Source organism: Diceros bicornis, chromosome 16 (genome assembly GCF_020826845.1).
Source record: "Diceros bicornis minor isolate mBicDic1 chromosome 16, mDicBic1.mat.cur, whole genome shotgun sequence".
Taxonomy (NCBI): domain Eukaryota; kingdom Metazoa; phylum Chordata; class Mammalia; order Perissodactyla; family Rhinocerotidae; genus Diceros; species Diceros bicornis.
The window spans coordinates 41,449,111-41,472,481 of NC_080755.1; the positions used below are offsets into that span (position 1 = coordinate 41,449,111).

At 53.4% G+C, this 23,371-nt stretch overlaps 1 protein-coding gene across 1 annotated transcript in view; it reads left to right on the top strand.

Annotated features, from left to right (window-relative positions):
- CTIF (cap binding complex dependent translation initiation factor) overlaps positions 1-23,145 on the top strand; it is a 288,430-nt gene extending 265,285 nt beyond the window's left edge. The window contains exons 11-12 of the mRNA XM_058557072.1: positions 19,200-19,253; positions 21,084-23,145. Coding sequence (XP_058413055.1) covers positions 19,200-19,253; positions 21,084-21,299 — 270 coding nt within the window. The 3' untranslated portion in view covers positions 21,300-23,145. The remainder of the gene's footprint in view (positions 1-19,199; positions 19,254-21,083) is intronic.
- The last annotated feature ends 226 nt before the right edge of the window (positions 23,146-23,371 follow it).

Below are 23,371 nucleotides of genomic sequence, written 5' to 3' on the forward strand. Positions count from 1 at the left end.
CAGTCACGTTCCCCACTCCTGTGACATCTCCTTGGTGATTTAGGTTGGGGTGTGTAAGGCCTGTGTCAAAAGTTTGTACCTGGAGCTTTTGGGTGGCCTTTGGGGTCTGGGAACCCACTGAAATTGTATGCCAATATCTGTGAACCTGTGTAGATATGCATTTTTCTGGGAGAGTTGCCAGAGTTTTCATCAAACCCTCAAAGGGTTCCACGTTCCCCAAAAAGTTAAAGGACACACGTGTAGAAACACAATGCAGAAGACAGTACCAGACTTTTGAGACAGATTCCTGGATTTGGGAATCAGCCCCCTGACCCTGATGTATGGCCTTGGGCCCATTGCCCATCATCTAATTCAGATCTGAACTTCCATTTCCTCAGCCCTAAAGACTGTGACTAGCATTCCTGTCCCCCCCACTCCAGAATCAGATGATGTCCTATGAAGGAAAACCCAGAGTAGGGCAGCCAGGGACAGGTGGGCTCTGAAAGCTGCCACCAGGTGAGCAGAGGCCTCACAGGGGGCCACCCTCCAGGGTCAGTGTGTTTGCTTGAAATTTAAATACCTGGGAGTTTTAAAAACAGACACAACTAAGCTCTGGTGATAAGCAGGATCGTGGTGACCCTAGGGGAGGGTCAGTGAAAAGAAGGGGCTCAAGAGCGCTGTCGGGGTGCGGCCCAGGTTCTAGCTCTTGGTCAGGGCGTTGGTAGCACGCGTGTATTCATCTCATTGAATGCTTAGGATGTGTGCATGCTTTGGCATGCAGGATACTCCAACAAAAAGTTTTCTGAAAACAAGGTTCAAATGAAAAAAGTAGAAATACGGTATAAAATCACCCCCTTGGGGATTTTTCTATATAATTTTGCAATGAAGGTAGCACATAGCTAGAAGAAAGAGTCACTTATATATAAACACAAATAATAGAGTAAGATTTTAAAATAATCCGAAGGCCAGATTTAAGTATCTTTCTTCTTAACCCAAACTGCTATCTAAGCCTGCTTACATAACTTTTGCTTTCTTTAATTATCTCAGGGGGCCCGCAGGCTGTCTCAGGCCTCTCACAACCGGGATGGACCTGCCTTGGTCTGGCCTATTTTGAGGAGCCTGTCCGCCAGGGCGGTGGCTCTGCGCAGCACACCAGTGGTTCCGGAGCTCTGCCTGTCCCGTCCCCTCTCGCCTTCTCTAGGAGTCCCTCCCACGGGTTTCTCCTCTCTCTCCCGCATCACATGCTTCCCTCTCTCTAGCGGTTTCTTCTCATCAGCTCAGCAAACCCAACTGAGGGGGTAAACCTCCTGACCCCTCATTCCCCAGCAAGAACAACCGCATTTCTCTCTTCTCTTCAGAGTCAGAATTTTCAAAAGAATTGTCTCTCCACCTGCTATCTCTCTGGGTTGCTTCTGCCCCACCAGGCCAAGCATGGTCCCTGTCGAGACCGCCGTGTTACCAAACCCAGAGGCCTGCTCAGTCCTCAACGCCACCGTTGTCATGAGAGAGTAGCCGTAGATCATATGTAAACCAGTGACAGTGACTGTGTTCCCACAAAACTTTATTTGTGGACACTGAAATTTGAATTTCGTCTAATTTTTGTGTGTCACAAAATATTGTTCTTTTGATTTTTTTTCAACCATTTAAAAATGCAAAAACCATTTGTAGCTCACTGACCCACACAGAAGCAGGCCAAGGGCGGGATTTGACCAGTGGGCTGTAAGTTATCAATCCCCGATCTAGAACCATGGTTCTCAACTGGGGACAATTTTGCCACCCAGGGGGCATTTGGCAGTATCTGGAGACATTTCTGGTTGTCACGACTACTGGCATCCAGGAGGTGGAAGCCAGGGATGCTGCTCAGCATCCTACCAGGCACAAGAAGCCCCAGAACAAAAAATTATCTGGCCCCAAATGTCAGTCGTGCCGCGGCTGAGAATCCTGGTATGAGCGATCTCATCCGGCCTCATAACTGTAAGTACCTCCTGCATCAAGGGCTCTCAAATGCATCTCCAACCAGGACCACTCCTCTGACCCCCAGACTCAAGTGGCCAGACTTGTTCATCCCTCCAGTGAGCCTCAGTCTTGGTAGATGAAACCACTGTCCACCCATTTTGCTCTGACCAGAAACTAGGGGGTTACCCTTGATGTCCCCCCTTTTCCCCACCCCACCCCTCACATCCAATCTGTCTGCAAATCCTGTAGCTTCAACCCCCCAAATATGCAGCTTGTCTACCCTCTGTCTTCCTCTCCAGGGCCACCTTCCTTCTCTTCTGTCATGCACATCACCATGCACCAGCTCCAAACTGGTCCTGCCCCCCTTCTTTGCTCCACTGTGCTTCATCCCAGATGAAATGCCTGCTGGAAGGCAGATATGCCCCCACCAGGAAGTCACAGGAGGCGCTTCTAAGCCAACACTCCTCTCAAGTTGGCTGTGCTGGGCTGCCCAGGCCTTGAGTGAGACTCTGGGCTCGGCTCTCACCTGGAGACTCTCACCGGTGCTTGCACAGGCAGGCAGGTACTCTCATAAATGCTAGAAGAAAATACAAAGAAAGAAGATTGATTTTTGTATGTCCCCCTGAAACTAGTCTCCTTTCTAGTTTCAATTCATATAAAGCACATAGGTAGACAATCTGTCTGTGCATGAGTGGATAGCCATGCTCACACTGATGGCTTCCAGGTATATGTGTTTCCCCCGAGTTTAGTACAGGAGGCTTCGCTGGGGGACTGTGTTCATCTTTCCGGCTTTCTCCAAAACTTCGTCTGGTGTCCCCTTCACCAGAAGCATGGTGAAGTCGATGTCCTTTGTGATTTACTGAAGGACAGGCAACCACAGAGGGTGGTAAGCTAGGAATGGGGCCCCAGGTACAGGCCCCAAAGCCTGTGTTAGTCACAGGCAGATTCCCAGGGCAGCAGCGGCCCCCAAACTTGACCTGCAGATTTGCATCTCCAGGTCTGGGTGCATCCACCTGACACCTCCCCCTGGCCCAGGGACCCCTAAAATTCTGAGTGTCTGGATGGAACACATCTCCTGCTCCCCAAACCTGCTTCTCCTCCCAGAGAAGGTGCCACCATCCTCCTGGCTGTGGCAGCTAGAGACTCGAGGTCATCCCTGACTCTCTCACCACCAGCCCCCATCCCCAAGGTCTGTGGGCAGCGACTCTGATGTAGTTCTTGGGTTGGCCTCCACTTTTCTCCCTCTGCACAGCTCATCTAGCCCAAGGTCACCTTTCACCTTTCACCTGAGTTACCCCACCAGCCTTTGAGACTTGGCCCCCTCCTCACTCTGATCCTTCACTTGCTCCCTGCTCTCTGTATACTCCAGGCTCACAGGACTCTTGAGGGTAATCTCTCTCACAGTCTGGAATGTTCTTCCCTCCCTCCTTCTCCTGATCTCACTCTTTCCCGAACTCAACCTTAAAGGGTCAGCTTAAAGCTCTGCCCCAGGCAGCCTTCCCTGAGCCTCATCTCCCTGCACAGGTGAGTGGTCCTTTCTGTCCCCCACAGCGCCATCAGTTCTGAGCAACAAGCAGCCCACTTAGTAAGAAGAGCTGCCACTGATTGAGCTGCCTTACTATGTGCCAGATACTATTCTAAAGATGTCCCATAGATTATCTCATTTAATCCTACTTTCCAGATGAGGAAACCAAGACACAGAGAAACTACCTGTGTGACATGATTAGTGGGTGACCGAGTCAGAACAGTTTCACTTTACAGCCTGGGTTCCCGTCACTGATCTGCTTGTGCAAGGCTGTGCAACTCTGCAGAGACTGTCTTCTCTGGTAGACTAGTAGATCTATGAGGGCAGGATTCATGCCTCCTTGTTGAATGAATCCATGAATGAATGAATGAAAAAGTTGTTACTCTCACTTCAGACTCCCTGGAGGAAGGTGCAGGACCTGCCGTGCTCCAGGCTTATATGCCGCTGGGGGTGCTGGATCCCAGGGAACTGAGGGGCCCTTCTGAGTGGCTTTGCCCCAGCCAGCACATGTGTTCCTTCAAATCCGATCCACAGGTCTTCTGAGACAACCAGCTGGACATAAGGTCCTGTGTGAGGAAAACCTAGTCTCGGTAGACTGTAGACTAGACCTGGAACTCAGTAGAACCAAATAGTTGCCCCCAGGCTGTGAGTAGAGAGCCTTCTGGCTATGGGGGTTAGGGGAGGAGATCAGGGAAGGCTTCTCAGAGGAGGGTCTTGCCGTCTGTCATGAGGGATCCAGTAAAGGGAGCCAAGGTGAGAGAAGGCAGGCCCAGCGGAGACAATGAGGAGCAAAAGCTGGAGGCAGATGAGGACAAGACCGGTTCATAGGCCTGTGAGCATATGCTTTTGGCTGGACCTGAGGTCTGTGAAGGGGAGGGAGGGAGATGTAGGGCCCCAGGGGTGGAAGTGGACCAGCGAGCGCCTGGGTGTCAGGCTAAGCACTTTTATCCCCTTGCAGCCCGGTCAGTTGAACGTGGTAAGAATGCGTGGGTAACGCAAAATATCGACTCACGCCCACTCATCTGAAAAGATCATCTCAGTTTTGAAAAAGAGTCGCCCCATTATGAAAATTTATATTCTGCTAAGCGTTAAGAAGCCAAATAAACTTCCAGGTGCCAATTAAATTCTCTTATCTCCAACCTTAGACTTGGCAGAGAGTGCTCAGCGAATCCCTTCTGCGGCCCCAGGCAGCCCCAGGCCCTTGTCTCAGCCCATGCCCGTCTGCCTCTCTGTTGGGTGGCTGCTGCTCAGCATACAAGTGCTAATTATGCCTTTACCACAGCCCTAGTATTCTCTGCTTAACAGGCCCTGGCCCAGCTGTCCCTGCCCAGTTGGTCTTCGGTTACTGCCTTGCACCCAAACCCACCGCAGAAGCAGCTGAGGTCTCGCCCACGGGACAGCCCTCCAGCCCAGCTTCTGCGGTGAGGCCTCAAACTCCACCCACCCCCACCCCACCCCAGGAAGGCTGGCACCTCCGTCTAGGAACGAGGCTACTGCAGGCATTTATTCTTCTTAAACACGGCACACCAAGACTATCATGCTGAAGAGGACATGCTGTAAGCAAAGGTTTCTTAGAATTCCATGCTCGGTGGCCGAGTAAGGGGCCAGTGTGCCCCTTCTGCAGCTCCTCGAGGCCCCTCACTGGTTTCTTGTGCCCTCCCCCACTCACATACCCTGTAAAGTCTGAGATGGATAGGAGGGACACCTGGTTAGCTTGGCATACCATGAAGAACCTTCTAAGAAGCTTCTTCCCAGGCTCCAGGACAGGTGGGTTGGTGCAGCCCTGCAGATAACCCTGTGCCCCAATCAGTGAGCGGGCAGGGGCCCATGGGCTGGAGTGCGGCCCCTGGGCTCTGTGCACAGTGGGGCCCTTCCTCTGTGGCACTGCCCTCCTCGGTTCCCTCTGAGCCTGCAGAGAAATCGACCCGCCACCCTTCTTTGTAATTAGATTTCTTTGGCTTCATGAAAACAAGCCTCTTGCACCCCTAGGAGGCATCCCATCTTCCTGGAGCTGCCCCCATCTTCTGATGTCTGAACCACAAGAGAAGGCAGGAAGGCGGTGGGGGTGAGGAGGAGGCCTCATACAGGGACTTGGGTGGCTGGACAGCAGCTCAGCCGCCGGGAAAGCTTACCCAAAGGAGGAAAGGACTGTTTCGCAAGCGAGGCCGGGCGCTCTGAGCTGGCCCGTCAGCCCCTGGCGTGCGGCTGGGCCTGTTAGGAAATCAAGGAGACGCTCTGTCTGCTTTCCAGCAGGCGCCACTTCTCTCTTTCCACTGCTTTGCTCAATTTACGGCGCTGGCTCCAGGACCAGGCTGGCAGTGGACGGGCGGGCCAGCACCCTCTGCCACAGGCCTGGTGCCCAGGAAGCGCGCGCTCATGCCTCAGCTAGTGTTGTCACAAGGGTCCCCGGGCCTGGGGTTGCAGAACCACGCTGATAAGACCAGCCAGCTTTTGGTGGCCATCTCGGGTGAGAAGGCAGGGTGACCCTCAGGGAAGGATTCCAGACTATTTCCTTCTCAGTTGAGAGCCACCGCCCTTATCTCTTTTCCTGCCAGGCAGGGACTCCTCACTAGTCACACACAAAAGAAAACCCCACCCAAGACATACAACCCCCCACATACTTGAAGGGGAGGGCTTGCCTCTGGTTCCGTTCAATCTACCTGGTTATCCGTCAGGGGGGCGAGAAGTGGGCATTGAGCTAAAATTCTAATATTATATATTTGTTCCAGAAGTGGGGGCAGGTTAAGAAGAATGTCCAAAAAATGGAGCCACCTTGGTGGCAGCTCTGAAAGCTCTCAGACCTGTCTGTCAATTGAGATCTTCCTGGGAGGAAGAACACCCAGGAGGTGGGCCAAAAGCCGATCAGAAGGTTCAGGGGCGATTGGGATCTCCATGGGGGGGCCATTAGGGGACTGAGTAGACCAAGGGGTGGAAGAAGTGAATAAAAAAAGCATGCATTACACAGCCCCTCACTTGAGCTCCTGCAGGCCTGAGAATTATTCCCATTTCATATAATATGGGAATATGGAATAGTTGTTGGAATATGAGAATAGAGAAAACTGAAGCCCTGAGATGTCAATTGCTCACCCAGTTTGCTGGGCACATTGCTGTAAGAACTGAAAGCAGAATCCCAGCACTGCAGCTCCTGACTCTCTTTCAGGCTTCATGTTCCACCTCAGAAGAGCCGTCTACCCGGAGACATTCAGACCTGCCCTTGGGCTGCGCTTCCTGGAGGCAGGGGGCAGGCCTAGTTGACCTCTCAAGGTCTCATTCCAGCCCAACGGTGGCTGATTCTACAAGCGAGTTGCTATGGGAACTATAACTTTGAATTTCCTGGCTCTGGGGCTGTGAAAATCACAACCTGAACCTTCCGTTGATGTGGGTTTCTCGATTAATTTCCTGTTTGATTGTTTACTTTAGAGAGCAGAAAATGCCTTTGCCGGCAGCTAGTTCCCTCCACCAAGACGCTTATCACACCCTCCTGGCAAAGCCAGCAAGTTCAAGTCCAGGCCTCAGGTGGGCGGAGGTGGAGGGGCCAGGGGATGGGGCCAGCGGCCAGGAGTGGGGAGAGGTCCAGCTAAGAGCAGATGGCAGCCTGGGGCGCTCTCCTATGCCCTGCCCCTTCCTGTGCCCGCTGAGGGGTCCCAACCTGGTGGGCGCCAGGAGAGACCTTCGAGTTAAGAAGCTGGGCCTGTGAGAGGCGTCTGCCCACTGCCCTGAGCCCCAGACCTGGCCCCCAGCCAGCTAACCCCCCCCCACCCCCCCACCCACCCCCCACCCCCCGGTCTCAGGGAGTCGTTTTGTGCTGAGTCAGACACAGGATGCAGTCACTCCTTCAGAGGGGCGTCTGGAGGGTGCTGTGAGGGGGGTGATGGTCCCAGGTGCCACCCAACACCCGGTGCCCCCAGGCCAGGCATTCTTGGCTGAGCTCCCCAGGGGAAGCTTGGAGACTAACTGCTTCTCCATCTCCCTCTCCTCCGGCCGCTCTCCCCAGGGCCCCACCACTCCAGCAGAGAGCAATGGACGGCGTGCCCGTGACCATAATTCCATCCTTCCCGGCTCCGAGCCTCGGGGAGCGGTTAGCACTGGCAAGCTCAGGTGAGGCCCGCGGCAGGTCGTGACCTCCTGTAATGATAACTGCCTCTTGCTAGGGGCAGAGTCACTTTGTCACCTTCAGAACCTTCCTCTCCCCCGCTCCTGCTGAACCCTCAGAGATGGGCAGGACCACTCACCCACTTTATGAGTGGGGACCCTGAGGCATGAGGAGGGGAAGTGGAATAAGCTAGAGGTCAGCCGACCCGTCAGGAGATAATCTGGGGGGGTTCCCAACGCCTCAGCGCCCCTTCCCTTGTCTAGGTGACTATATAACGTACCATCCAAATCAGGACACTTTTGTGAGAGAAAAGGACATTATTGTTAATTACTTTGGGATGATAGGTGAAAACCAGAACCATGCCAGGAAAACCAGGTGTGTGGTCACCCCACTTTTTGCTGACCTCCCCTCATTAGCCTAGAGTATGTGGGCCGTACTTGTGGGGCAGTGGTTATGTCATTTGACTGTGGAGGCAGATGAGACCTGGGTTCAAATCCCGATTCTCCGTCACTTATGTGCTCTTGGGGAAGCCGTTTCACTCTCCATGCCTCAGATTCTGCAGCCATAAAACGAAGATATTACCATGGCGTCTAACTCAGATAAACCGGTATAAGGATAAAATGGATCTTAAAATGTACACACAGCTCAGAGCTTCGCATCTAGAGCAAGCACTCAAAAAATGTAAGCCAGGTGAGGATTGAGGACCCGGAAGGAGACCCCCTCTTGAAAGGTACAGCCTCAGAGCTGCCTCAGGCATTCTCTGTTCGCCGTTAGGAGAGATCTATGGACATCAGGGCAGTGAACACAGAAGGAGCCACAGAGAGGACAGGCTAGGCTTCGAGAAGGAGGGAAGGGCACTAAAGGAGAAGCTAGGAGGTGTTGACAGCAATCAGTCATGGCCAACGTCCCTGGGGTTTCAAACCCCGACCCAGGGTCCTGGGAACTCATGGCTGCGGGGACTCGATGAACAGAACTTGCCTCCTGTCCAGGCCACTGGCCAGGGCTCAGCCCCCAAGAGGAGCCTCTGGAGCCATGGCCCCAGTCCTCTGGCTCCTGTGTCTGCAGGATTCAGTGTCTGCTCTGAGCCCCAGATTATGTTTCCACCCCCTGGGGCCAGCTGTGGGATGAAGCATTCTCCCATGTGACATTTACTGTGGCCACTTTGTACGGGGCAGTTTGCAAGCTCGGCAGGAAGGAGGCTAATTATTCCCTCTGGGGTGCCTGGTCCCAGTTAGGGTGCCTGCCCGCCTTAGTTAGGAGGGCTGGCAGCCAGACCACAGGGCACAAGCTTGGACTGAAGTCCAGGTCAGAACCATGAATTTCCTTGACATCTGACCATAGCCGCTGTACCAGGGCTCCTTATTAGGCTAGTGGAAAAGTGACATGGGGCAAATTCCCTTCTCCTGGGGATGACAGAAATGCAGGCAGGCACAGAGTGATGATAGTAAGTAATGAACGTGGAATGACACTAATCTCGTAGTTGCACTGGCAGCTGGGCAGCATGAGCATTTACACGTGTGCCTATGTCCAGAGCCCCCCTGGTCCCTCCTGGCCATTTCTGAGGAGTGATATCCCTTCTCTTATTTACGGCTCATCTATGCACTTGATCCTTTCCTTGCCTCTGCTTACCCCCCATCTCTCCAACATTCTACCCGCTCATCTCTGCCTGCAGCCTTTAAATATGCTCAAGTCTCTCCCACTTTAACACTGTAGCAGTCCCCTTGACCCTGTGCCAGTCTCTTTCTCCTAGCATCCTACCCTTCTTCTCTTCTGTAGGCAAGGTCCAAAAGAAAGAAAGAAAGAGGGAGGACAAAAGGAGAGAGAGAGAGAAGAAGGAACAGAAACCCCAAGGAAAAAGAAATGGTGTAGTCTTTCTGTCTCCACTCCCTGACCTCTCTCCCCAACCCCACGTGACCTGGGCTTCCACCTGCTCCTACCCCTGCACTGAAGTCATCATGGCAAATGTCGCCCATGCTCTCCTAAGCACCAAACCCAGGGTGCTCTGGTTCATCTTACTTGACCTCTCTGAGCATTTGACACTGGACCTTGGACTTCTTAGAACTCTTTTGGCTTCCATGACGTTACTTCCTCCTTCTTCTTAGCTCTCTAACCATCCTCTTCCTCCCTTGGGGGCCCTCCTTCTCTACCACTCTTTAGTTGTGCTCTTTCCAGATTTGGAGCCCTTATCCTCTTCTCTTCTCTTCTGTGTCTTCTCCCAGGTCATCTCACTCACACCTGTGGCCTTGACTGACACCTGGCCACTGATGATCACAGATAGCCAGTCTCCCACTAGTCATCTTCCCAGCTCATCCCCAAGGACGATGGACTCAATATTTCCAACACTAAACTCATTCACATTCCCCCAAACCAACTCCACATGACTTCCTAGTATCATTGGTGTCACCACCATTTGTCCAGTTGACCAAGCCCCAAACCTGGAGTTATCCATCTTCTACATTGTCCTATTCCTCACCCTCACTTCTGCCTCTTAAGCATATCTCCTCCCATTTTGCCTGCCTTGATTCAAGCCACCATAATTGCTCACAGCAGCCTCCTCACTGTCTCCTTGTCTGCAGTCACACTTCCACCCTACCAGCTCCGGTCTGTTCTCCATGCTGTACAAGAAAGGATCTTTCTAAAAGGCAAATATTATCTCTGTACTCTCCAGGTTAAAATCTTTCATTGGCTTTCCTGTCCCTTAGGATAAAATCCAAACTCAGTAGCATGGCATCTAGAGCCCTTTAGGATGTGGCCCTTGCCTTCTTCATCATCATGCTTTCTCTCTCCCCTCAGCACCATATATTTTAGCATCTTGAAATACTTGTTATTCACCAGTGCACTCCGCTAGTTCACATTTTCTGCTTTTGTGCATATGCCATCTGCTGCTTCTTACACCATATGCCTGGCGTGTTCCCACACCATTCCATCCTGTGCTCCAACCCCATATACCCAGCACAATCTCCTGATTTCCCCCTACTAGACTGTAAGTTACAAGTCGTCTTCTTCTTGTTATCTCTGTACTTACAGAGTGTTTAGCACATAGTAGATGTTCCATAAATGTTGGTGAAAGGATGGCTATGTGGAAGGGTGGATGGATGGTTGGATGGATAGATAGATGGATAAGTAGGTGAGTGGGTAGGTGGATGGATTGGTAGATGGATGAAAGGATGGGTGGGTGGATGGAAGCTTGGATACATGATGTGTGGGTGGATAGAAGGATGAATGGATGCATTGGTGGATGGATGGATGCATAGGTAGGTGAATAAATGGATTAATGAGTTTGTGTGTGAGTAAGTCGGTGTATGGATGGGTAGATGAATAGATGAGTGAATGGATGGATGGATGGTGGCCAGTGCAGACAAAGAATAGGTAAAATCAATTCAGTTTTGTTAAGGCCCGGGTTGATTATTGTCACCAGTCAACAGAATTAAGATTTATGAGCTCCAACTAGCAAAATAAGAGTTGCTAATGTGGGAGAAATTAAAAATAATTCTCCAAGAAAGAGGATGCTGACCCAGGACTCTTGAGCAACTTCTAGTCCTTCTCAGATTTGAGGTCTGTCTGGCTTGTGCAAGCCACTTAACTACTGCGCCTTAGTTTCTCTGTCTCTTAAGTAGAGATAATAATGCCTGTGGCCTTTCCCTGTCTCCACAAGAGTGTCACGAGGGTAAATGGGGTGGTGTCTACAGAGTGTGTCAAGATCCTCAGGGAAGATACATGTTTATCAAGATATACATTTAATAACAATAATCACACCTTGCATATGAATCAAGCTTTGCACTTTTCAAAGCTCTTTGACATGCATTAACTCAGTTGACTCTCAAAACAGTTCTAGGCAGGTATTATCCCCATTCTTAAGTCAGGAAACTGAGGTGCAGGGTGATTAAGTGACACGCCTGGGGTTACTCTTAGTGAGTAGCAGGTCTTCTGACTCCAAGCCTGCTGCACATTTTTGATGACAGCCTTTTTCAGATAGATTATCTACTTTCCTGCCTCCCTGTAGAGACCCAGACATAACTGACCCTCTTCTTGATGACTCAACGTCTTATCGTGAGCATCAGTTTCTGTGCTGTCCTCTAGACTCAGCTGTAGATGCTGATCCAGGTCCAGCAGAGGTGCAGGGCAGAGGGGCCCAGACTTGTACCTGAGGGCATTCTTGATGTGCCGGCGGCCCGTGCAGCTCCTCACCCCGGCCACCATTCTAGACCACGTGCCAGACGTCAGGGCCACTCCGGCTCTGCCTCGTACTTCTCCCTCTCCCCTTTCTCTCCACTGTCAATGTTTGTGCCCATCACTGTGCCTTCCTCGGCCACCACAGACCTCCACCTCCCACTCTAGGCTCTTCTTTCTTCTCTCTCCTCTTCCTGGGATGTCTTCCATGCTTTCAGCTTGTCCCACCATAGCCCTGGCCCTCCTGGAGACCCAGCCAGCCAATCAGAGCTCTCTGGATTTGTTCCCTAGCAACCCAGCCAGTCACGTGCACTCTGAAATCTTGCTTTGCTCCCTCTTGCTGCTCCCAGCTCACCCTCAACTACCCCCAAAGGAGGGAGGTCCTGTGGCAAGGTCTGAGCTAAGCTTTTACTATGGCTGCATTAGGCTCCTTGGGTTTGTTCTACAAGGTTGAAACTCCATGCTGTTGGCGAGCTGAGGTGGTCAAGGTAGGCTGGCCAGCCTGCCTCAAGTTGGCATTCCACTCCTCGCTGGTAAGGCAAGAAGTTATGGCCTCCAGCGCTCACCCCGCTCCCACAGAATAAGGCAGCCGCATGGGGCTTTCCATCAGCACCCTCTTTCCCTCCCCAGAGGGTGGCATCCCAAGCAACCAGCCTGGTTACGTGCTGGGTATGCCTTGGGCAGCATGCTCATGCCCTGTGGACCTACCCCAGGGACTCCGGGGTGCTCCCACCAGGCTGCCTTTCTCCCTACTTGCTGTGGGGCCTCCCACAGCCTGACTCCGAGCACCCTGGCCTCTCCCCGAGGGAGGATATGATGGGTGTGCCCACAACAAGTCTCCGGCAGAGACAATAGGACAGGAATGCATTAGCTTCCGAACAAACACTGTGTGGGCTCGCACAATTGACTTGGATTCTCGTCCAAGAAACACATTTCGCTGTTCGAGGGTGCGGGTGGCTTGCCTGCCCCAGCCCGCCCACACCCCTCTCTGTGCCAGAGACTTTGATGAGTGGGCTGCTTCTCCCCCCACCCCAGGCTTTCAACCCCCCGGTCGGCAGCCCTGCCTCCTCCATCAGTGCAGCTTTTCTTCCAAAGAGTGATAGCAGGGAGAGAGACAGTCCTGCCCATCCAAAGAGTACCTGCTCCTCCCACCACTTGTTTTTAACCATTTTTTTAATTGTAAAATAGACACAACAATAAATTGATCATTTTAACCATTTTTAAGTGTATGGTTCAGTGGCATTAAGTACATTCACATTTTTGTGCAACCATCACCATCATCCATCTCCAGAACTTTTTTCATCTTGCAAAACTGAAACTCTGCACCCATTGAACAACAACTCCCCATTACTCCTACCCTCAGCCCCTAGCAACCACTGTTCTACTTTCTGTCTCTCTGAATTTAACTATTCCAGGTCCCTCATTTAAGTGGAATCATACAATATTTGTCCTTTTGTGACTGGCTTATTTCACTTAGCATAACATCTTCAAGGTTCATCCATGTGGTAGCATGTGACAGAATTTCCTTCCTTTTAAAGGCTGAATAACATTCCCTTGTATGGATGTACCACAATTAGTTTATCCTTTCATCTGTTGACGGACGCTTGAGCTACTTCCACCAACTCTTGCATATTGTGAATAGTGCTGTTGCGAACGTGGACGGACAAGTATCCGTTCAAGTTGCCACTACTTTTTGAGACTCATCTTGGAGTTAAATAAAGCATTGTTTCCAGAAGATTCCTGAATAGAACATACATAAACAAGAGAGCTCCTTGGCCCCTCAATGTACTGGCAGGGATTTTTTTATCTAAAAACTAGCCATGGAGCCGGCCGGGTGGCGCAAGCGGTTAAGAGTGCACGCTCCGCTGCGGCGGCCTGGGGTTCGCTGGTTCGGATCCCAGGCGTGCACCAACGCACCACTTGTTAAGCCATACTGTGGTGGCATCCCATATAAAGTGGAGGAAGATGGGCATGGATGTTAGCCCAGGGCCAGTCTTCCTCAGCAAAAAGAGGAGGATTGGCAGATGTTACCTCAGGGCCGATCTTCCTCACAAAAAAAAAAGAAAGAAAAAAAAAAAAAACTAGCTGTCCCTTAGGAAAAAGCAGAGCCCTGAAGAAATGGAACACAGAACAGGTAAGTTTTGGCCAAGACTGAAAAGAGCAGAAAATTCTTGCACTGGGGACACTGCCCGCAAAAGATAAGTTGAGGACGGACTCCTGGGAAGCCATTGATCACCCAGAGGTGGGGGAGCCTCTAAGAATGACACTGAAGGGGGTTCGAGGAGGGAGCCCCTATAGAATTGTGTCAACGGCTCCCCAAGGTGAGGCAGGCCAACCTCTTGTTATACCACAAAGAGCAGCAGGGTGCGACTTCCTGTCTGTGATGGTGGGGAAAGTTCCCTCAGATGGAGGGGTGGAGACACTCTGCAGTCCCTTCAGCTCTAAGGCTCTGAGAGTCCGCTCTTAAAGCTGGCGACAAGAGGCCACGTCGGCTCAGGGGGGAATCAGGACATGGTCTGCAGCCACCGATTCCCTTCATGAGCTCTGCATCCCAGCAACTGCAGAGGAAAAGTACAGTGAAAACTCCCCGTCCTCCCCGACTTCCTTGAGAATACCCAACAGGCCGTTCGCAAGAGGGCCTATCACACCATGTGATTTTTGGCTTCACACAGACTTTCCCAAACAACCAAGTGAAAGATAAGTTGAAGGAGAGGCTCTGGGGTGAAGAACCCGCCCACAGCTCTGCTGGAAAGCCTACAGCAGGCCACCCTCACCCTCAGGAGCCCCATCACCCTGAGTCTGTCCCCTGCCACGCAGCCAGGAACCTAGGGCCCCGCCAGGGAGGGAGCAGGGCAGCAGCAAGGCCCCCAGGCAGGCAGAGGGGAGGAAAGGACTTGAATGGGGAGTCACAAAGATGTAGGGGAGAGAATAGAAAGACATGGACCCGCTCTGCAGTTCTGAATCATCACTGGGGAGCAGACAGAGGGCAGGCCAGCCTTGGGCAATAGAAGAAATGAGAAGGAGACACTTGCTCATCAGGGCTACGCGTTCGGCTGGCAAGAGCATGGAGGCTCCAGGAGGCTTTCCAGGCAGCACTGTCAGAAGCCCGGAGGGCCTCTTGGAGGGAAAAACAACTACATCTCAAAGCATCTGGTACTTGCCAGGCCCTGACTCTTCATGGTAGTTCCCATAATGTTACCTCACTTGTCTCTAAAGCCCAGAACCCCTAAGAAGCTGATCTGAGGACAGAACATGACCCCAGGTTCATCTCCATTCGCCAGGACAAACATTGAACACCCACTATGTGTCAGCCAACACGCTGGGTGCATCTGGAGGCAATCCCTTTCTTCCTTCCCATAAGCTCCCGGTTCTGCCTGCTCCCATCGTCCCCACCCCACTGCCACCACTGGCTCTGTCTCTAGGAGCTCATTTCCCACCAGATACACTTTCCCCCTTTCTTTGTGATTTCTACCAGTAATTTTTATTTTAAGGATTTTTTCCCTTCTAAGCACTGCGGGAAACCTACAAGGGAACAAAGTTACCATCAGAAAGAAGTGCCAGTGGGCCGGCCCCGTGGCTTAGCGGTTAAGTGCGCGCGCTCCGATGCTGGCGGCCAGGGTTCAGATCCCGGACGCCCGGGCACGCACCGACGCACGGCTTCTCCGGCCATGCTGAGGCCGCGTCCCACATACAGCAACTAGAAGGATGTGCAGCTATGACATACAACTATCTACTGGGGCTTTGGGGGAAATAAATAAATAAAAGTGCCAGCAAACCTCGCAGAGTTCTCCTAAGATATAGGAGTCCCTATCTTCCCTGCAGAATACAGGGGCTAGGCCCATCTCCCCCCACCCCATCCCAGAGAGTCACAGGACCCTCCCCATCCGTGAGCCAGTCCCTCCCAGAGCAGGCAGGTTGGATGCTGGACCACTCGACCCAGGCAGGCCTGCTGCAATGTGAGTCACCTCCCCCCAGCTTTTTCCAGAACCTGCTTCCTGGTCTTCGCTCTGGCCTCCTGGGTCCTCTAGATGAGGGAGGCTCTTCCCTGTGTGTCCCCCAGAGCTCCCCCAGGCACTGGCTTGGTAGAAGCCTCCCTTGTCTCTCCTTGAGGGTCTGCAGTCCTGGGAGGCAAGAACACTCCAGAAGCAGACACCAGTGTAGAAGGGGAGGGGCAGCCATGTACTGCAGAGTATTCCACTGTGTGGATGTATCGGAATTACTTAACCTGTCGCCTTATTAGTGGCCCTTCAAGTTATTTGCAATAATGCAGCAAAAGCCTTGTATCCATGTCATAGTGCATGCGTGTAGGTACGTGTGTAGGATAAATTTCTAGAAGGAGTATCGCTGGGTCAGAGAGTTTATACACTTGCAATAGTTATACCAGATTGTCCTCTAGAGAGTTATACTAACTTCTCTTTCCACAAGTACTGTATGTTCGCAGACAGGTCAATTATAATTTCATGCCATGTCCCCTTTGGCAAGAGGGATGTGTGGGGTAGGGGGATCCACCTTCCCCTCACTCTCACCTTTTCCAGTGTGTGCACTAGCGTGGCTTGCAGATGGCAGCCTCTCGGGGTTGGCCTTTTCCTGCCTGCAGCCTCTCCCAGCTAGGTGGGTTTTCTCCCTGCCTCCCAAAGTATCTTTGTTAACAAATACTTCAAGTGCTTACTGTGTGCGGGGCACTGTGGCAGGGGCTGGGGAAAACAGTGGGCAAAACAGAGACCCTGGCCTCATGGAGCTTGCCTTCTAGTAGGAAGAGACAGATGACGAGTAGCTAATATGTCGGGGGTGAGATCTGCTATACAGAGCTGTAAGCCAGGAGGTGAGCGGGGCGATCAATTACACCCAGGATGGTCAGGGAAGCCCGGGCCGATGAGATGATATTGGGGCAGAGCCCTGAATCAAGTAAGGGAGAGAGGTCTGTGGGTATGTGGTGGCTGAGAATTCCCAGATGACAAGAGCACAAAGGCTCAGAATCAGAAATGTGTCAGTGGGTAGAGCACGCACACGGATGGCCGTCAACGCCTGTCACTTTGCGCCATCCACACCGTTCCCTCCCCTGGATTGTCCCTTGCTCTCCGCCTGCTTTTCATTTGAGCAGCTCAGGGTCTACCTCTGCTCGTTCAAAATGATTTCTTTTCTGCGTGTCTGCTGCAAACCCGGTTCTGACCGAGGTGCAAAGAGGAAGGAGGTCTGGTCCCTGAGAGCGTCTCTGGCCAATGCAGCCAGCACCGACCTGTCCCCTGGACTCCTGCGGCCTTGACGGCCTGCATGCTCAGTGGGCATTTAGCAAAGACTGCCCTGGATCTTCAGCCCTCCAGAAGCGGATGCTTGTGACTCCTGTAGGAGGGCCCCTGGGCGGGTGGGTGGATGCAACATGACAGGAGAAGGGCGGGGGGTAAGAGGATGTGCGGAATTTGGATTTTGAGCCAGCAGTGGGAACAGTCGCCCTGGGCTGTGTGCGATTCACCTCTCCTTGAACACGTCACGCCCGGGTCAAGAATCTTGACTCCAGGTCTCCGTCAGTGGATAAGGAAACTGACCCAAAAGTGCCTTCCTCTTGTGCTCTCCTCACCCTCCACACTTCCTTTAAAACAAAAACCAAAAAACAATGCATCAATTATATCCAACATTTAGCAAATCCCTCTGGTTGCCAGGAGCTGTGCTGGGTGTTAAAGGGCGACAAAGATGTATGTGGCACTGGCCCTGCCTTTGGCAAGCCAGCAGTTCACAATGGAAAGTGTCTCTTCACTTGTGTGGAATCTGAGTGGGTGGGAAAGCCGGGGAGCGCTCACTGGAGTGAGAAGCAGGAGAGGGCACCATGAACTAGGCAATCTGGAAGTCTCCAAGGAAAGCTGGGAGGTGGCCTGGGCCCTGAAGGATGGGGAAGTGTGCAGGGCTGAGGGGGAGGGCTCCAAGGGATGGAGAAGTCACCGGGAGCAGGTGATCTAGATGTGGGGTCATCGGATGGATGTGGTGATCCACATACAGGGGATGGGGTAGAGACGGAACTGAGGTGGATTTAGGGGTTGGGAGGAGAAGCCCTAGCCAGCAAAGGGAACAGGGGAGGAAGGGTCAGTGGAGTGTGGGGAGAACAGGATGTTAGAGCTTCTCTGAAGCTGTGCCTGGAGGGCGTTTTTACTGGGAGTTCAAGAAAAAATGAATTTTTTTAAAAAGCAGAAAATAATAAATGTTGGCAAGGATGTGGAAAAATCAGAACGCTCAGACGTTGCTGGAGGGAATGTAAAATGGCGCAGCCACTTTAAAAAAAGTTTGTCAGTTCCTCAAAAGGCTGAACATGGAGTTACCACATGACCCAGCAATTCCCCTCCTGGGGATGTATCCAAGAGAAGTGAAAACATATGCTCCCCCAAAACCTTGTACATGAGCGTTCAGAGCAGCGTTGTTCATAATAGCCAAAAAGTGGAAACAACCCAAATGTCTATCAACTGATGACAGATAAACAAGACGTGGTATAAACATACGATGAAATATTATTCAGCCATAAAAAGGAATGAAGAACTGACACATGCTACAACGGGGGTGAACTTTAGAAACATAATGTTAAGTGGAAGAAGCCAGTCATAAAAGACCACGTATTGTATGATTCCATTTATATGAAACATCCAACATAGACAAGTCTATAGAGAAAAAGGAAATTAGGGGTTGCCAGGGCATGGGGGAAAGGGGACTAACTGCTAGTGGGTACGGGTTCCTTTTGGGGAGGATGAGAATGTTCTGGCATTAGATAGTGGTGATGGTTGCACAACCTTGAATATACTAAAAGTCACTGAATTGTATACTTAAAAATGGCGAATTTGATGTTATGTGGATTATATCTCAATTTAAAAGGAGAGAGAGAGAGTGAGAGAGTGAAATGAGGCAGGTAGAGGGAAGCGGGATGGGGCCGTGGCCAGTCCCAGCGCTGAGCAGCCTGGCCATGGCCTTGGTCAGGCAGCAATTCCAGCCTCTGGGGAAGTCAGTGCACCCGTGGTTTTGCAGAAGAGTGCTTTGGTTTCTGGAAGTCCTCCTATAGCCAGGGCCCAGGAACGCCTGAGACCGTGGCTGAGCCTCCCCTCACCCATCAGGGCATCTTTCAGCTAATTTCATTTCTCCAAGGATTTTCGCTGACCAGTTGTTAACAGCTGATGATCTCAGCATACTTGCCGCCGCCTTCAAACCCACCTGCCGCCTTGCTCTGCCATGGCCTCTAACTGCAGCCCTCTGCCCTGACCAGGGCGCCCAGACTCCATGACCACGGTGGTCCTCCAGCTGCTTAAATCCCATCCGAGAACTCACTGCTTCCTGGTGCAGTGTTCCTGCTGCCCTCTGACCTTCGTGGACTCTCTCTCTGGCCTGCCCCTTGGAGATGCTTGTTCCAGGCTGCACCAGGACCAGATCTGGGCGGACCAGCTGCAGGGGGCCAGGAGCTGGTACACAGCCCCTAAGTGGTGTTCTCTGCCCCTGTCTTCACAGCTCCTGCAATCTCAGGATGTGAAGGAAGACGCCGTCCTGTGCTGCTCGATGGAGGTAAGCAGTGCGGCTTAGACATCTCCCACCTCAGACCCGGTGCGCCCCTCCCGCCTCATGCCTCACAGCTGTAGGGGCGCGAGGACCATTAGAGGCGTCCACAAGTCCAGGGCAAGGGTGTGTCAAGAGGGTTGGTGGGGGATGGCTTCCTGAGTGGACATGGACTTCTGCATCCAGAACTGTCAACCCCAACTAGAGTACCTGTTGATGGGGAGACCAGCCCGCCGCTGGCTGGAGGGAGACGATTGCTGGTTCTCTGGAAGGAGGGACCAAGTGCTGGTCTTGTTAACTTTCCCTCTGCCCCCAAGACCCCATTCTCCTTACACCAGGCACACCACACAAATGACTTAAGAGATTCTAGGTGACCCCCTGCCCCCAAATATCTCTCTTGGCTTTGGTGGTGTGGGGTTAGGGGAAGGTGCCTGAGGCTCAAATCCCTCATGTTGGCTCTGTCTGCTTCAAAGCAGCCCCCTTGGGAGGTGCCACTCCTGTCCCCAAGGCATGGCCACTGCTCATTGAAATTCTTCCTCTGGGATCTTCCTTCAGGCACTCAGCTCTGGCCCAGTCACAGGGGCAAACCTTTGCCCTCAGAAAACAGCCCAGAGTCGTTCCAAGTGGAGTGCAGGGAGGAGGAGCTTCCACTGTGAACACCCAGGGCGTGCAAGGGCTATGGGCCCACCTCTCAGGTGGCTTCTGCCAGATGGCCTCCAGGGCCACTCCCAAGGAGCTCAGAGGCCAGACGTGCTGGGAGCCTGGACAGCAGCCTTAGGTCTGTGGGATGGTCACTCCTCCATTCATTTCTTCGGCTCCAGCTGCTTGCCTTACGTGGGACTTGGGGCAGAGGAGATGGGGGGAAAGCATGGTCCCTGCCCTCAGACAGCTTCCCGTCTGGCTAGGGATAGATCATGCACGCACGCACACACACACACACTGCGGACAGGGCAGTGTAGAGAAGTATGTACAGAGCACACATCCCTGAGGAGTCAGGGGAGAGGTCGGGGGGCTGGGGAGGTCAAGGAAGGTTTGGGGAAGAAGGTGGAGCCTCGAAAAATGGGTGGGACGAGTCTGGGGCTGGGACAGAGATGAGGGTGGAGAATGTACGGAGAGGACCTGCAGGGGCTGCTGGCGGAGGTGGACTGATCCAGAAGATAGGGGCTCCTTCTTCCCAACAGGATCTTTTCAGGATTATCGGGGCCTCTCTCAAGGGCAGGCCCTCTGGCTGGCCTTTTCCCCCAGTTCTTATTTCTCGCCTCCCCTTCGTGTCACAAGTGTGGGCAAAGGTCAGTGCTGGGAGCAGGGAGGTGGGATTGGGGCAAGAGAGAAGAAAAGAGAGAAATAGGAGAACTCATCCCTGCTCTCAAGTTCCACGTGGACACACGCAGGTAATAATGACTAAGCTCGTTTCCAGAGAGACAGCCTAGCAAGGGAAAATTAACAGGGTGCAGCCTGATCACCTTTGAAGGGAGCAGGTCACACAGTCATTGAGGGTGTGGGTGGTAGTCAGGGAAGGCTTCTTGTAGGAGGGGAGGCAAGAGGGTGAAAGGGAGAAGTGGCATGTTCCTGGTGAGGCTCTTTTCAGCCCTGGACAGCAGGCAGTATCCTGATCGCTCTTTTCTCTGCCGGCAGATTGGGTGTTAAATGTGGGCTCTCATGGTTGGCTATTTCCACCCTCCCTACTCCCTGTCCTTGTCCCCTGGCACAGAGGCCTGGGCCTGCACTTTCCTGAGATAATCCAGCTATTTTCTGTCCCTGCCCCCAGCCCACCTGACCAAGGTAGGTCAGGAGCCCTTGTGCGACCCCAGTCCTAACTGCCCCCTTCTCTGCCTGCAGCTGCAGAGCACAGGCCGGCTGCTGGAGGAGCAGCTGCCAGAGATGATGACCGAGCTCCTGGCCAGCGCCCGTGACAAGATGCTATGCCCCTCGGAGTCGATGCTGACCCGGTCACTACTCCTAGAGGTCATCGAGCTCCATGCCAACAGCTGGAACCCTCTGACGCCCCCCATCACGCAGTACTACAACAGAACCATCCAGAAACTGACAGCCTGACAGCCAGGGGGCCTGGCGGGCGGCCCGCGGGCAGCTGGGGCCCTGGTGCACAGGGCCAGATGGACAGGCGGGAGGACAGGGGTGGCCCTGGCGGGAGAAAGAAATGGGGAGGAAGGCAGGCAGAGCCGGCGGCCAGTCTGGAGCCAGACGGGGAAGGGATCAAATCCCTAGGAGGCACGCCCCCCGACCGAGCCCCCCCAGCCCCGAGCATGCGGCAGCTCACACCAATAAGGGAAGCATGTGTCTTTTTCCTGGTGGCCCCGGCCCTCACCCCTCCTTACTCCCTCTCCTCCCCATCCCCTCCCATCAAACGCGTCCCCCGCAGGGCTTTGTGTAAGGGTTTCATCTCCGTGACTCCTCCGAGGCCTCGGCAGCCCTGCGCGCCAGGATACCGCTTGGGTCAGAAAGGACCTCAGAAGGCTGAAAAAGTGGGTCAGAGACGGGCTTGCATTGTTCCCGCATGCTGTCAGCCGCAGTCGCCAACTGGCAGCAGGGGACGTGTAGCAGATGTCCAGGAGGACAAAGGCAGGCACGGTCCCCACCAGCCGCCCGTAATTGACGGCCTTTGTCCGCCACGGTCGAGCTGGGGGACAGGGGCTGTCTCCTCTAACCTTCACGCTCCACCCTCCCTACTTCCAGTTCCTCCTTGCTCAGCCCCCACGCTCAGGCCTCGGGGGTCGGGAGCAGAGAGGGGAGCTGGAGTTTGCAGTTCTACTGGCCCTCTTTTGTTTTGTTTTATTTTTCCCGAAGTCAGCTGCTTTGAAGTCTCCTGTCTCGGTGAAAAGAGCCTGCAGTGTGATCACAGTCAGCCCCACGAGGACCCCCTGATTAGTGGGAGATCAAACCCAGCCCCCTCTGGAAGGATTCTAGCCACAGACAGCTTGCCAGTAGCCAATTAGAGTAATTGGAAACTTGTGCCCCAGCAGGGGTCCCCGCTGGAACCCCTGCTCCTCACCCCCTGGCTTCTTGGACCTCTGTTCTCTCTTCTTCTAACTTCGCTCTCAAAGGGCTGATACCGTCGCCGCTGGGAGTGCACTAAACCCTGTCCTGGCCCAGCGCCTTCTGGTGAACTGGGCACAGAACGGGGCTGGCAAATTAGAACCAAAACACTAGGTGATGTTTCCTGCTCCACACACGGGTCTTGTCCCAAGCTCTTACTAGGGCGAGGGGGGGGGGGGGCTGCCTGGATCCCCAGGGCTTGGAGTTTAGCTAAATGGGCTGTGTCGCTGCCCTAGCCTCGTCACAGGCGGGATCTAGAAGCCCAGACCTCCCACAAGGTCTCCCAAGGTCTGTGCCCCAGGAGGGCTCTGAACACTGCAGCCCCAGGGCTGTCGGGAAAGGGTGCATTCACTGAGTCGTGAGCAGGCTCTCAGGTGACCCGGCTGGCCACCAGCTTTCCAGGCTGAGAACGAAGCTGGGGTTTCTTGGAAGGGCCAGGTCCTTCCTGGGGGAGCAGCCCCTTCTCAGATGGCTAGAGAGGAGGATGCAGGGCGGTCCCTGGGAGGCTGGCTTTGGGTTGTCACTGGCGTCTGCACAGCCCCATCTCCAGGTCTGGAGCCCCCACTTTGATGACCCCCCCCGGAAAATGACCTCAGAGCCCAGCAGCTTCCTTGTTTGTTCCTTTGTTGAGGCCAGTCACTCTCTGGGTCACCTTGGAGGCCCCCCTGGCTGCTTGGCCAGTCCAGTCAGGCTGGCCAGCAGGTGAAGGCTGGAGGAGGTTTCCCTTTGGTGACCCTGAGTCTGGGAGACTGGGCAGTGGGGCATGGGGAGCAGGTTCCTCAGTCTCGCCTGGCTCTCCCCATCAGCTGCAACCTGCCTTCCAGGCCCAGAGCAGCAGCCTATGCCAGACCCCTATTGGGGTCAAGGCGTGGGGGCACAGGTTTGCCTGGAATGGGTCTGTACCCTCTGCCAAGAAGCCCGTGCTGCCCCTGGCCCTGGCTTTACCTTCTCCCTTTCTCCTCCCAGGCTTTTCCTCACTGCCTTTCCTCCTCAGCCTGTACCTTCAGCCCAGCCTGGGTCCCAGAGCCACCACAGGCCCCACAGGAGACCTCGAGGGAAGAGCTGGGCTGAGG